We start from the raw sequence: 14,072 nt of genomic DNA, 5'->3' as shown, positions 1-14,072 counted from the left end.
CGCGTAGACATGTGAAATCTTGTGAAAAATTGCTAAGTTTTGACCTCAAAATGAATAAGTTTGACTCCGGTCAATATGTTGGGTAAACGGACCCGGACCCATGATATGACGGTCCCGGAGGGTCCGTAGGAAAATATGGGACGTGGGCGTATGCCCGGAATCGAATTCCGAGGTCCCAAGCCCGAGTTATGAATTTTTAAGTGAAATTGTTCTTTGAAAATGTTTAAAGAAAATGGAAATGAAATCTGATTAGAAAGCAATGGTATCGGGCCCGTATTTTGGTTCCGTCACCCGGTACGAGTCTTATATATGTTTTAAATCACTCCTGTAAAGTTTGGTCAAAAACGGACGTCGTTTGACGTGATCCGGACCCAAATTGGGAAAATTGATGTTTAAAAGGAAATCTGAGAAATTTCATGGATCGTGAGGCTCAATTTGATGTTCATGATGTTATGTTGGTGATGTGATCACACGAATATGTTCGTAGGGTGTTTTTGAGGTAGTGTGCATTCTTGGTTTAGAGCTTCGAGGGCTCGGGTGAGTTTCTAGTAGGTTACGGGATGCCTTAGGCTTTAAAAGATCAGATGTTGCAGGTTCAAGAATTTTGACAAGTCTCTGAACACTTTTGCGCGGCCCGCGAGGAGACGCGTGCGGCCGCGAAGGGGCCAGCGCGGCCGCGGTCGCCTTTGCGCGGTCCGCGATGGGTGCTGCATGGCCGCGGTCGGCTTTGCGTGGTCCGCGCGGGGCATAGATCCTCAAGCCTTCAAGAAGCCTGTGCGGCGGCGGTCCTTCTTGCGCGGTCCGCGGTGGGAACTTCAGAGCGGTGTAAATACACGTGAATTTCAGTTATTTTACACTTTTCAAAACCCCAAAACATAAGAGGCGATTTTCCAAACAACTTTTCTTCTCCGAAACGATTGGTAAGTGATTTCTAACTCATTTTCTTCACTTTTTAACATCTTTTAACATGATTTCAACTTCAAATCAAAGATTTTCATGGGGAAATTGGGTAATTTGGGTAGAACATAGGTTTTTCTAAAATTGGGGATTTGGACCTCAATTTGAGGTCCGATTTCAAAACAATCCATATATTTAAATTTGTGGGGGAATGGGTAATCGGGTTTTGGTCCGAACCTCGGGTTTCGACCGCGTGGGCCCGGGGGTGAATTTTGACTTTTGGGTAAAACTTTGGAAATCTCATTTTCATGCATTGGGGTTGATTCATTTAGCATTTATTAATGTGATTAAGTAACTTATGACTAGATTCGAGCGGATTGGTGGTGGAATCAAGAGGTAAAGCTATAATTGAGACTTGAGTGGTGTTCAAGGCATCGAGGTAAGTGTTTGGTTTAACCCTAGCTTGAGGGATTAGGAGTTGAGTCATATTTTCTACTTGCTTCTTGTTGAGTACGACGTATAGGCATGGTGATGAGTATCTATGCGTTGGTGTCAAGCATGACTATGGGTCTTAACTTGAAAGTTGTTGTGTTTTTGAATAACACCTAGTTTAATTAATGATCCTCTACGATTAAGTATTTCCATTAATTGAATTGAGTACTAGCAAAGTGATATTGGTTATAGCTGATTCTCCCTTGCCGGGATGACTATTTCGATATCCTTGTTCCCTTGCCAGGAAGTTATTATATTACTTATGTTCCCTTGCCGAGATTTCTTGTGATTGTGTGATGAACTGAAATAGGAGTGGGTGGTACGCCTACCACAAGAATAATGAAATTGGAGCAGGTGGTATGCCTACCGCGAGATAGAATGAAATGGGAGCGGGTGGTACGCCTACCACAAGATATTATGAAATGGGAGCGGGTGGTACGCCTACCACAAGATATTATGAAATGGGAGCGGGTGGTACGCCTACCACAAGATATAATGAAATGGGAGCGGGTGGTATGCCTATCGCGAGATAGAATGAAATGGGAGCGGGTGGTACGCCTACCACGAGATATGAGAAATGGGATCGGGTTGCACGCCTGCAACAAAAGGAAACTGAAAGTGAAAGTTGCCTTTATTTTCTTCATTTGTGATAGAAGTTATAGTGTTGGCTTCTTTATTATTCCCTATTATTTGTTTAAACTGCTATCCCCGAAGCATGTTTCCCTTCCCCAGCTTTAACTGCTTATTACTTGTTTACTTTTTCGCCATATATTATATAACTGTACAGGTTTATCTGGAGTCTGGTCCTTGCCTCGTCACTACCTCGCCGGGGTTAGGCCAGACACTTACCAGCACATGGGGCCAGTTGTGCTGATACTACGCTCTGTGCTCTTTTGCACAGATCCAGGTTTTGGACAGCAACAGTAGCGTGGGAGACAGCCTTCAGTCCAGTGAGACACTGAGGTAGCCTTGTAGGCGTTCGCAGGCCTGGCGTCTCCTCTATCTTTTATTTCCATCTGTTATCTCATATATTCGAGACAAACAGTTTATATTTTCTTTCAATCGGTTGTATTTAGCACTCTTAGAAGTTTGTGAGTAATGTGACACCAGTTCTTGGGTAGAGGCATATGTTGATTCTCGCATTATTGTTCAATTTTCTTTAAATTTAAGTCTTCCTCATATTTATTTAATTTCGTTGCATTCATGATATCGTCTATCATTGTTAAAAGAAGTAATTGTTAACGAAGTAACCAGTTAAGGATTGGCTTGCCTATCTCTCATTAGTAGGCACCATCACGACTCCCGAGGGTGGAAAATCCGGGTCATAACAAGTTGGTATCAGAGCTCTAGGTTACATAGGTCTCACAACTCACGGACAAGCTCAGTAGAGTTTGAGGGATTGGTACGGAGACGTCTGTATTTATCCCCCAGAGGCTACCGAGTTAGGAAAACTTCACTTTTGTTCTTTCTTGTCGTGCGGATTTGTTCCTCAAATGCTAATTGAACTTCTACTCTGTTCTTCGCAGATGGCGAGAACACGCGCTTCCTCATCTACTACTTAGCAGCCTGAGCCCCCTACATCAGCTCCCACTAGGGGTAGAGGGTGAGGCTGAGGCCGTGCTAGAGGCTGAGGTAGGGGAAGAGCTCAGCCCCGAGCAGCGGCACCAGTGGCGGAGCCTCAGGTTGATTTTGAGGAGGAGGTTCTAGCCCCAACAGTTTCGGTGGGCCCAGCTCAGGTCCCAGAGGGGTTTATCGCTACCCCAGTTCTTCAGGACGCTCTGGTTCGATTGGTGGGCCTTATAAAGAGTGTCACCCGAGCAGGTTTGCTTCCTGTAGCCCAACCACTTCTCAGTCTAGAAGAGGGGCTCAGACTCCTGCTACACGCACTTTGGAGCAGGTAGCTCCCCAGATTCAGGTTCCAGCAGTTCAGCTAGTGGTGGCAGATCAGCCGGGTGTAGTGGCTCATACCGGCGATGGAGCGGCTATGTCCGCCGATGATTTGTGGAGACTGGACAGATTCACCAAGCTCTTCACTACTACTTTCAATGGAGATCCTTCTAAGGATCCCTAGGATTTCCTATATAGCTGCCACGAGGTTCTCAGGAACATGGGCATTGTTGAGACCAATGGGGTCGATTTTGCTGCATTTCGCTTGTCTGGATCTGCCAAGACTTGGTGGAGGGATTATTGCTTAGCGAGACCAGATGGATCGCTATCTTTGACATGGGAGCAGTTTTCAATGTTGTTTCTGGAGAAGTTTCTCCCCGTGACGCAGAGAGAAGCCTATCGGAGGCAGTTTGAGCGCCTTCAGCAGGGTTCCATGACGGTCACTCAGTATGAGACTAGGTTCATCGATCTAGCTCGCCATGCTCTTGTCATACTTTCCACCGAGAGATAGAGGGTGGGGAGGTTTATTGATGGTCTTATTCAGCCGATTCATTTTCAGATGGCCAAGGAGGCCGGGAGTGAGATTACATTTCAGGAGGCGGCCAATGTGGCCCACAGAGTTGAGATGATTCTGTCACAGGGAGGTGGTCATAAGTCAAATAAGCGGCCCCGTCATTCAGGTAGATTCAGTGGTACCTCGTTTGGAGGTAGAGATTCATATGGTAGAGGCCATCCTCTTAGGCCCTTTCAGTCAGATCTTCAGGTCTCCCATGGTACTTCAGGTGGTCGTGGTTCTCAAACGCACTATTTTGATCAATAGCCTTACAGTGCACCATCAGCACCTATCAATGCATCGCCACTTCAGAGTTTCCAGGGTCGTTAGCCCCAGTAACCGAGGGCTTGTTTTACTTGTGGTGACACGAGGCACATTTCTAGGTATTGCCCTCGAGCTTCGAGCAGTTCTCTGCATCAGGGTTCTCGTGCTATGGTACAGGCACCAGATGTCCCACAGCCTGCCCAGTCAGCTAGAGGCGGAGGCAGAGGTGTTAGAGGTGGAGGTAGAGGTCCTAGAGGTGGAGCTCAAGCCACCAGAGGTGGAGGCCAACCAGCAGCAGGTCATCCCAGAGAGGCAGTTCAGGGTGGTGGGGCCTAGCCCCGATGTTATGCACTTCCATCCAGGCCTGAGGCTAAGTCTTCAGATGGAGTCATTAAAGGTACTATACTAGTTTGTGATAGAGATGCTTCAGTGCTATTTGATCCCGGGTCTACGTATTTGTACGTGTCATCTTATTTTGCCCCGTACCTGGTCATGCCTAGTGATTTATTGAGTATTCTTGTTTATGTGTCTACACCGGTGGGTGATTCTATTATGGTCGACCGAGTTCATCGTTCTTGTATTGTAGTGTTTGAGGGTCTTGAGACCCGTGTTGATTTGTTGCTTTTAGACATGGTCGACTTCGATGTTATATTGGGAATGGATTGGTTATCCCCGTACCATGCTATCTTGGATTGCCATACCAAGATCGTGACCTTAGCCTTACCGGGTTTGCCTCGTTTAGAGTGGAGGGGGACTCCTGGTCATTCTACCCGAAGTGTTATTTCGTATGTGAAGGCTCGGCGTATGGTCGAGAATGGGTGTTTGGCATATTTGGCTTATGTTCGTGACTCCAGTTCTAAGGTTCCCTATATTGATTCTGTGCCCGTAGTTCGTGAGTTCCCTGAGGTTTTCGCTTCAAACCTGTCGGGGATGCCACCCGACCGGGACATTGATTTCTGCATTGATCTGGCTCCGGGCACTCAGCCCATTTCTATTCTGCCATATCGTATGGCCCGGCCGGAGTTGAAAAAGTTAAAGGAACAGTTGCAGTATTTGCTTGAGAAGGGTTTCATTAGACCCAGCATTTCGCCTTGGGGTGCACCGATTTTGTTTGTAAAGAAAAAGGATGGTTCGATGAGAATGTGCATTGATTACCGGCAATTGAACAAGTTTACAATTAAGAATAAGTATCCACTGCCGAGGATTGATGATTTGTTCGATCAGCTTCAGGGTTCCAAGGTATTTTCAAAGATTGACTTGAGATCTGGCTACCACCAGTTGAGAATTAGGGCATCTGATGTCCCTAAAACAGCTTTCCGCACTCGGTACGGGCATTATGAGTTCTTGGTTATGTCATTCGGGTTGACCAATGCCCCAACAGCGTTTATGGAGTTGATGAACCGAGTGTTCAGGCCTTATTTGGACTTGTTTGTGATAGTCTTTATTGATGATATCCTGATATATTCCCGCAGCCAGGAGGAGCATAAGCAACACCTCAGAGTGGTTCTTCAGACTCTGAAGGATAGTCAGTTATATGCTAAGTTCTCGAAGTGTGAGTTCTGGTTGAGTTCAGTGGCATTCCTGGGACACGTTGTATCAGTAGTGGGTATTCAGGTTGAACCAAAGAAGATTGAGGCAGTCAAGAACTGGCCTAGACCAGCATCAGCTACAAAAATTTGGAGTTTCTTGGGATTGGCAGGCTACTATCGTCGGTTCGTGGAGGGTTTCTCATCTGTTGCAGCCCCGATGACCAGGTTGACCCAGAAGGGTGCCCAGTTCAAATGGTCGTACAAGTGTGAGGCGAGCTTTCAAAGGCTCAAGACAGCCCTGACTACGGCGCCGGTGTTAGTTTTGCCCACAGGTTCAGGGCCTTACACCGTTTATTGTGATACATCTCGCATTGGACTTGGTGTAGTGTTGATGCAGGATGGCAAGGTCATTGCCTATGCTTCGAGGCAGTTGAAGGTTCATGAGAAGAACTATCCAGTGCACGATTTGGAGTTGGCAGCCATTGTTCACGCATTGAAGATTTGGAGGCATTACTTGTATGGCGTGGCATGTGAGGTGTTCATGGATCATAAGAGTCTTCAGTATTTGTTCAAGAAAAAGGAGTTGAATTGGAGGCAGAGGAGGTGGTTGGAGTTGTTGAAACATTATGACATCACTATCCTATATCACCCGGGAAAGGACAACGTGGTGGCTGATGCTTTGAGTAGAAAGTCAGCCAGTATGGGCAGTCTTGCTTATATTCCAGTCGGTGAGAGGCCGCTTGCTTTGGATGTTCAGGCTTTGGCCAATCGATTTATGAGGTTGGATATTTCTGAGCCTTGTCGAGTATTATCTTGCACGGTCGCTCGTTCTTCGTTATTGGACCGTATCCGTGATCGGCAGTTTGATGATCCCCATTTGTGTGTCCTTAGAGACACGGTGCAGTATGGGGGTGCCAAGCAGGTTACCTTAGGTGATGATGGAGTTCTGAGATTGCAGGGTCGAGTTTGTGTGCCTAATGTGGATGGGCTTCGAGAGTTGATTTTAAAGGAGGCCCATAGTTCCCGGTACTCTATCTATCCGGGCACTGCGAAGATGTATCAGGATTTACGGCAACATTATTTGTGGCGTAGAATGAAGAAGGATATCTTTGCCTATGTGGCTTGGTGTTTGAATTGTCAGCAGGTTAAGTATGAGCATCAGAGGCCTGGTTGTTTATTTCAGAGGATTGAGCTTCCCGAGTGGAAGTGGGAGAGAATCACTATGGACTTCATTACTGGACTTCCATTGACCCGGAAGAAGTTCGATGCAATTTGGGTCATTATTGATAGGCTGACAAAGTCAGCGCATTTCATTCTTATGGCAGTCTCCTATTCGTCCGAGAGGTTAGCTGAGATCTATATCCGGTAGATTTTTTGTCTTCATGGTGTGCCGGTATCTATCATTTCGGACCGAGGTACGCAGTTCACCTCGCATTTCTGGAGAGCAGTTCAGCGAGGGTTAGGCACCAAGGTTGAGTTGAGTACAACATTTCATCCTCAGACGGATGGACAGTCCGAGCGGACTATTCAGATATTGGAGGATATGCTCCGAGCTTGTGTTATTGACTTTGGAGGTTTGTGGGATCAGTTCTTGCCTTTAGCAGAGTTTGCCTACAACAACAGCTGCCAGTCGAGTATCCAGATGGCTCCTTATAAGACTTTATATGGTAGGCGGTGTCGATCTCCGGTTGGATGGTTTGAGCCGGGAGAGGCTCGGTTGTTGGGTACAGATTTGGTTCAGGAGGCCTTGGACAAGGTCAGGATCATTCAGGATAGGCTTCGTACAGCTCAGTCCAAGCAAAAGAGCTATGCAGATCGTAAGGTTCGAGACGTAGCTTTTATGGTTGGTGAGCGGGTATTGCTCTGAGTGTCGCCTATGAAGGGCGTGATAAGATTTGGGAAGAAGGGCAAGCTTAGCCCTAGGTTCATTGGTCCATTTGAGATCCTTTATCGAGTGGTAGAGGTGGCTTATAGACTTGCATTGCCGCCTAGCTTATCAGCAGTGCATCCAGTGTTTCATATGTCCATGCTTCGGAAATATCACGGCGATCCATCCCACGTGTTAGATTTTAGTACTGTCCAATTGGACAAGGATTTGTCGTATGAGGAGGAGCCGGTGGCTATTCTAGACCGACAGGTTTGCCAGCTGAGGTCGAAGAGTTTTCCTTCGGTTTGTGTTCAGTGGAGAGGTCAGCCCCCTGAGGCATTGACCTGGGAGTCCGAGTCAGATATGCGGGACCGGTATCCTCATCTTTTTCCCGACTCAGGTACTTCCTTTTTCTGTCCGTTCGAGGACGAACGATTGTTTTAGAGGTGGAGAATGTGACGACCCCAAAAGGGTTCATCACCTATTTCTAATTTAAATCTATGTCTCTGAGGCCTTAAAAACCTCATTTAGAGTCGCCTCGATTTATGTGCACAGTCCGGGCACATAGCCGGAAAGCTTAAATGTGAAATCTTGTGAAATATTGCTAAGTTTTGACCTCGAAATGAATAAGTATGACTCCGGTCAACATGTTGGGTAAACGGACCGGACCCGTGATTTGACGGTCCCATAGGGTCCGCCGGAAAATATGGGACGTGGGCGTATGCCCGGAATCGAATTCCGAGATCCCAAGCCCGAGTTATGAATTTTTAAGTGAAATTGTTCTTTGAAAATGTTTAAATAAAATGGAAATGAAATATGATTAGAAATCAATGGTATCAGGTCCATATTTTGGTTCCGGCGCCCGGTACGAGTCTTATATATGTTTTGAATCACTCCTGTAAAGTTTGGTCAAAAACGGACGTCGTTTGACGGGATCCGGACCCAAATTGGGAAAATTGATGTTTAAAAGGAAATCTGAGAAATTTCATGGATCTTGAGGCTCAATTCGATGTTCATGATGTTACGTTGGTGATGTGATCACACGAATATGTTCGTAGGGTGTTTTTGAGGTAGTGTGCATGCTTGGTTTAGAGCTTCGAGGGCTCGAGTGAGTTTCTAGTAGGTTCCGGGATGCCTTAGGCTTTAAAAGATCAGATGTTGCAGGTTCAGGAATTTTGACAGGTCTCTGAACCCTTTTGTGCGGACCGCGAGAAATGCGTGCGGCCGCGAAGGGGCCAGCGCGGCCGCGGTCTCCTTTGCGCAGTCCGCGGTGGGTGTTGCGTGGCCGCGGTCGGCTTTGCGCGGTCCGCGCGGGGCATAGTCCGCAGGCCATCAGGAAGCCTGTGCGGCCGCGGTCCGCGGTGGGAACTTCATAGGGGTATAAATACACATGAATTTCAGTTATTTTACACTTTTCAAAACCCCAAAACATAAGAGGCGATTTTCCAAACAACTTTTCTTCTCCAAAACGATTGGTAAGTGATTTCTAACTCATTTTCTTCACTTTTTAACATCTTTTAACATGATTTCAACTTTAAATCAAAGATTTTCATGGGGAAATTGGGTGATTTGGGTAGAACCTAGGTTTTTCTAAAATTGGGGATTTGGACCTCAATGTGAGGTCCGATTTTAAAACAAACCATATATTTAAATTTGTGGGGGAATGGGTAATCGGGTTTGGTCCGAACCTCGAGTTTCGACCGCGTGGGCCCGAGGGTGAATTTTGACTTTTGGATAAAACTTTGAAAAACTCATTTTCATGCATTGGGGTTGATTCATTTAGCATTTATTAATGTGATTAAGTAACTTATGACTAGATTCGAGCGGATTGGTGGTGGAATCAAGAAGTAAAGCTATAATTGAGACTTGAGTGGTGTTCAAGGCATCGAGGTAAGTGTTTGGTTTAACCCTAGATTGAGGGATTAGGAGTTGAGTCATGTTTGATACTTGCTTCTTGTTGAGTACGACGTATAGGCATGGTGACGAATATCTATACGTTGGTGTCAAGCATGACCGTGGGTCTTAACTTGAAAGTTGTTGTGTTTTTGAATGACACCTAGTATACTTTAATTAATGATCCTCTACGATTAAGTATTTCCATTAATTGAACTGAGTACTAGCAAAGTGATATTGGTTATAGCTGATTCTCCCTTGCTGGGATGACTATTTCGATGTCTTTGTTCCCTTGCCGGGAAGTTATTATATTACTTATGTTCCCTTGCCGGGATTTCTTGTGATTGTGTGATGAACTGAAATGGGAGCGGGTGGTATGACTACCACAAGAATAATGAAATGGGAGCGGGTGGTACGCCTACCACGAGATAGAATGAAATGGGAGAGGGTGGTACGCCTACCACAAGAATAATGAAATGGGAGCGGGTGGTACGCCTACCACAAGATAGAATGAAATGGGAGCGGGTGGTACGTCTACCACAAGATTGATGAAATGGGAGCGGGTGGTACGCCTACCACAAGATATTTTGAAATGGGATCGGGTGGTACGCCTACCACAAGATATAATGAAATGGGAGCGGGTGGTACGCCTACCATGAGATAGAATGAAATGGGAGCGGGTGGTACACCTACCACGAGATATGAGAAATGGGATTGGGTTGCACGCCTGCAACAAGAGGAAACTGAAAGTGAAAGTTGCCTTTATTTTCTTCATTTGTGATAGAAGTTATAGTGTTGGCTTCTTTATTATTCCCTATTATTTGTTTAAACTGCTATCCCCGAAGCATGTTTCCCTTCCCTAGCTTTAACTGCTTATTACTTGTTTACTTTTCCGCCATATATTATATAACTGTACAGGTTTATCTAGAGTCCAGTCCTGGCCTCGTCACTACCTCGCCGGGGTTAGGCCAGACACTTACCAGCACATGGGGCCAGTTATGCTGATACTACGCTCTGTGCTCTTTTGCACACATCCAGGTTTTGGACAGCAGCAGTAGCACGGGAGCCAGCCTTCAGTCCAGTGAGACACTGAGGTAGCCTTGCAGGCGTTCGCAGGCCCGACGTCTCCTCTATCTTTTATTTCCGTCTGTTATCTCATATATTCGAGACAAACAGTTTATATTTTCTTTCAAACGGTTGTATTTAGCACTCTTAGAAGTTCGTGAGTAATGTGACACCAGTTCTTGGGTAGAGGCATATGTTGATTCTCGCATTATTGTTCAGTTTTCTTTAAATTTAAGTCTTCCGCATATTTATTTAATTCTGTTACTTTCATGCTATCGCCGATCATTGTTAAAAGAAGTAATTGTTAACGAAGTAAGCAGTTAAGGATTGGCTTGCCTAGCTCTTATTAGTAGGCTCCATCATGACTCCTGAGAGTGGTAAATCCGGGTCGTGACAGCCAGGATGTCGGGGAATGGTCCGGTGGTAGTGGTAACGATGTCACAATGGTGGGTGGTGGTTAATTTATTTCCATTTTTGTGTTTTTTTGTTTTGCAACTTTGGGTAATTGGGGTTATGTTAATGAACCGATTTATAATTGCGTCTTTTGTTGTCAAATTTGGATTAATGGAAAAGTCATCGGTTAATGTATCTGGAGAAAAGGATTCAGGGTTAATGTGATATCTGTTGGAGTGGACGGAGAGTGTCTTTTCACCTGAGGTTGAGTAGGTTCTCAGGTGAGGCACTTGAGTGTTCATGGAGTGTGTTGAGTTTTTCCCATTAGAGCCTTTCGCTGAGAGAGAAGTAGGGGACGCGCAGGTATTTGGGTAGGAGTGATTATTTGGGCTAGGTATCTCCAATTAGGTGTGGATCCCAATTGCTTGTTCAGAACCGGCCTGGTGGCCCAATGCCCCAACTTTAACATTTTTGCGTGTGGGGGTTGGGTTATGGGTAGGGGCCTCGTTGTAGGTGTCATTGAGTGGCCAAGGATACAAATTAGTGTCAGCTTCATCGAGGCCTCATTCCTTCCTTACGTTTGGCGTTATGTTTGGGTTGGGGCTACGTGAAATAGGTTATTGGGGAGTGGTGGATGGGAGTTTTGTTTATTGACTGGGTTGTTGGGCCGATTGTTATTTTTTGATCTAGTATTATTAGACTTAGAATTGTATTAAACTGTTTTAGTTTCTAGAAACTTACCTGAATTTGCATCGAACATTTTTACCTAGATCTTTTGTGCTTGTGATGCATGATGCTGGTTGTTAGCAGTTTATCTCTTTCTTCTTCTGTTGGTTTGCTTTCTTTCATTGTGGGAAGGTTATTGTCTTCCATTCATCCTCACCCCCTTTCTTAATATTTTCCCCTGAGGTTTTTGGTGTCTCTTGTGGCTGGGGTGGATGTAATTTTTGAAGTTGCAATTTTTTGTTGTGTGGCCAATTCATTCGCAAGTTGTGCATAGTGTGTCTTCGTCTTCATAAATCACTGCTTGCTTGTGGTCTCCAATTATTACTGATGTTTCCACTGAGGTTTCTAATGGTACTTGGATACAGATGTACATGTATCTTCCTCTCAGCGTAGAGGAGGTGCATGAGTCAATTTTTAGTAATTTTCCCAATTTTCTTCTAACTTTTTCTAGTATTTCTTTGTCATAGAACTCGGTTGGAATTTGCGGTAGGCAAATTCATATGGTTGTGGTAGAGAGGGTAGCTTCTTGTGGCACAAACTTTGGTTCCCATTTACGTACTGATAGGAAATTCCCAAAGATATACCATGGCCCTAGATGTAGTGCTTTAGCCATATTTTCTTCTAGACTAAATTTGACAATAAAGAGGTCTCATCCTAGGTCAATCAAAATTAACTGTTCAGATGGTTTCCATAAGTCAATTAGTTTAGAGCGAAGTTAGTGGCGAGGCATTCTACGTCCGAAGACCTTTATGATAACAAAGAAGCACCATGGAAGATATAGGCGTTTCTTGTCTTCTTGGGAAAGGACGATTGAGCCTTCAATATTTTTTCCTTTATCATCTTTTATGATTGTGGTGGCATCTTCGTCATAGTATTCCGTTTGGTGAACTACAGGTTTGTCAAGGAGCATTTCCTTATAGGAATGTGATGTTATTTCTTCCACATTCATATGGTTATTCTTGTCCGGTGATTCCACTGGTATAATTTGTGTTATAGTGATTGTATTCATGAGGGTATTTTTGAGAGAGAGGGGAGAGTTTCTCTATCTGAAATAGGGTTTTCCTATATTTTGAAATTCTTAGGTTTCTTTTTCATAACATGGACAAGTTAGGAAATCTGTCCCAAAAATGGTATACTTTCTTCTTAACTTGTTTTATGATTCTTTTTTCCCTTCAAATCTAAGAGATAGATTGGAAAACATAAAAAAAACATCTTTTGTGCACAATATACATAAATATTTTGATAATTTCTTAGTCACCTCACAATTCTTAGGTCAAATTTCAGATTTTCTTTGGTCAATAGGTTTACAAGTCTGCCATGAACCAATTATTATGAGAAATAAAAGAAAACTATTTCCTCTAGAAATTTCCAACGGGAAAAAAAAAACAAAGTTAAGGACCAAATCAATTTACTGTAGGAATACGTAAATATGACATTTTAAGGAAAAGGAGACTTTTGGAAAAAAAATGTCTCCCTCAAAATATGTAGATACTCAATATAACATGGACATAAAAGTTGACTAGTCAATACCTTGGTTTTCTTGAGCCCAAAACACAAGTTGTTTCCCATTATAAACGCCAATCTCTAGAATCAATAAAAAAGGAAAAAGAAACTCAATCAATGCCCCCTCAAAATTCAAAATTAAAAAAGTCTTTACACATTAGTAGTTACACAGCACATCTTATTCCTTATTCTCTGGCAGTTTGGCATCCCACTCTGTCCAAATTTTCTCATCCTCCCATACCTATCTCCTCCTTTTCTTTTCTTGCCTTCAAAATCAAAACTACATCAATATGGAAGATTACAGATCAAAATCTTATACTGATGGTAGGATGCAGATTGAGAAATATTATGAACCCCAATTTTCTACTAAAGATTTTAGGTCATATAGTGTTTCATATGCTTCTTCTTCTGTTGGTGCACCACCTCCAGTAGTACCACAGAACAAGATGAAGAAAGGGAAGAGTACTAGTGGCTCAATTTCAAAATCTTGGAGCTTAAATGATCCTGAGTTTCAGAGGAAAAGGAGAGTTGCTAGTTATAAAGTTTATTCTGTTGAAGGCAAAGTCAAAGGATCTTTAAGGAGAAGTTTCAGATGGTTTAAAGACAAGTGTACACAGGTTGTCTATGGATGGTGGTGATTCTTCTAATTTTTTTGTCTTTTTTACTTGGTTTTTTTGTGGTTTTTATAGTTGTTTTGATTGATCAAAATGTTATATATACTACTATTTTGTTTGTCAAGAGGGCATTTATAGATGTGGATTTTCAATGAATTTCCTGCGGTTTATTTTTCCTTCCTCTTCATTTTCACTTTTTGCTATTGTTAAAGATGGATACTTTATCATTACTCAATGGTCAATTATGTCTGAAATTGGGGATTCTTTTATTAATTCTTATATGCAAGTTCATTGCCTAATGATTTATGTGATTTTGCCTTTTTTTAAATCTATCTTTGTTGTTGGAGTTAACGAAATTTTACACTATAGTTTACCCTGTTGTAGTTGTT

At 43.7% G+C, this 14,072-nt stretch overlaps 1 protein-coding gene across 1 annotated transcript; it reads left to right on the top strand.

Moving 5' to 3' along the window:
- The first annotated feature begins 13,359 nt into the window (after positions 1-13,359).
- LOC104238174 (uncharacterized) lies at positions 13,360-13,707 on the top strand. Its single transcript, XM_009792471.2, has one exon. The coding sequence runs from the start codon at positions 13,360-13,362 to the stop codon at positions 13,705-13,707; it is 348 nt and encodes a 115-aa protein (XP_009790773.1).
- Positions 13,708-14,072: the final 365 nt, after the last annotated feature.

The sequence above is a fragment of the Nicotiana sylvestris genome, chromosome 8, assembly GCF_000393655.2.
Source record: "Nicotiana sylvestris chromosome 8, ASM39365v2, whole genome shotgun sequence".
Taxonomy (NCBI): domain Eukaryota; kingdom Viridiplantae; phylum Streptophyta; class Magnoliopsida; order Solanales; family Solanaceae; genus Nicotiana; species Nicotiana sylvestris.
This window is presented reverse-complemented; position numbering and strand designations above follow the sequence as displayed.

Excerpts from the sequence above, each read along its gene's own strand:
- LOC104238174 (XM_009792471.2), top strand. The coding sequence starts at position 13,360 with ATGGAAGATTACAGATCAAAATCTTATACTGATGGTAGGATGCAGATT.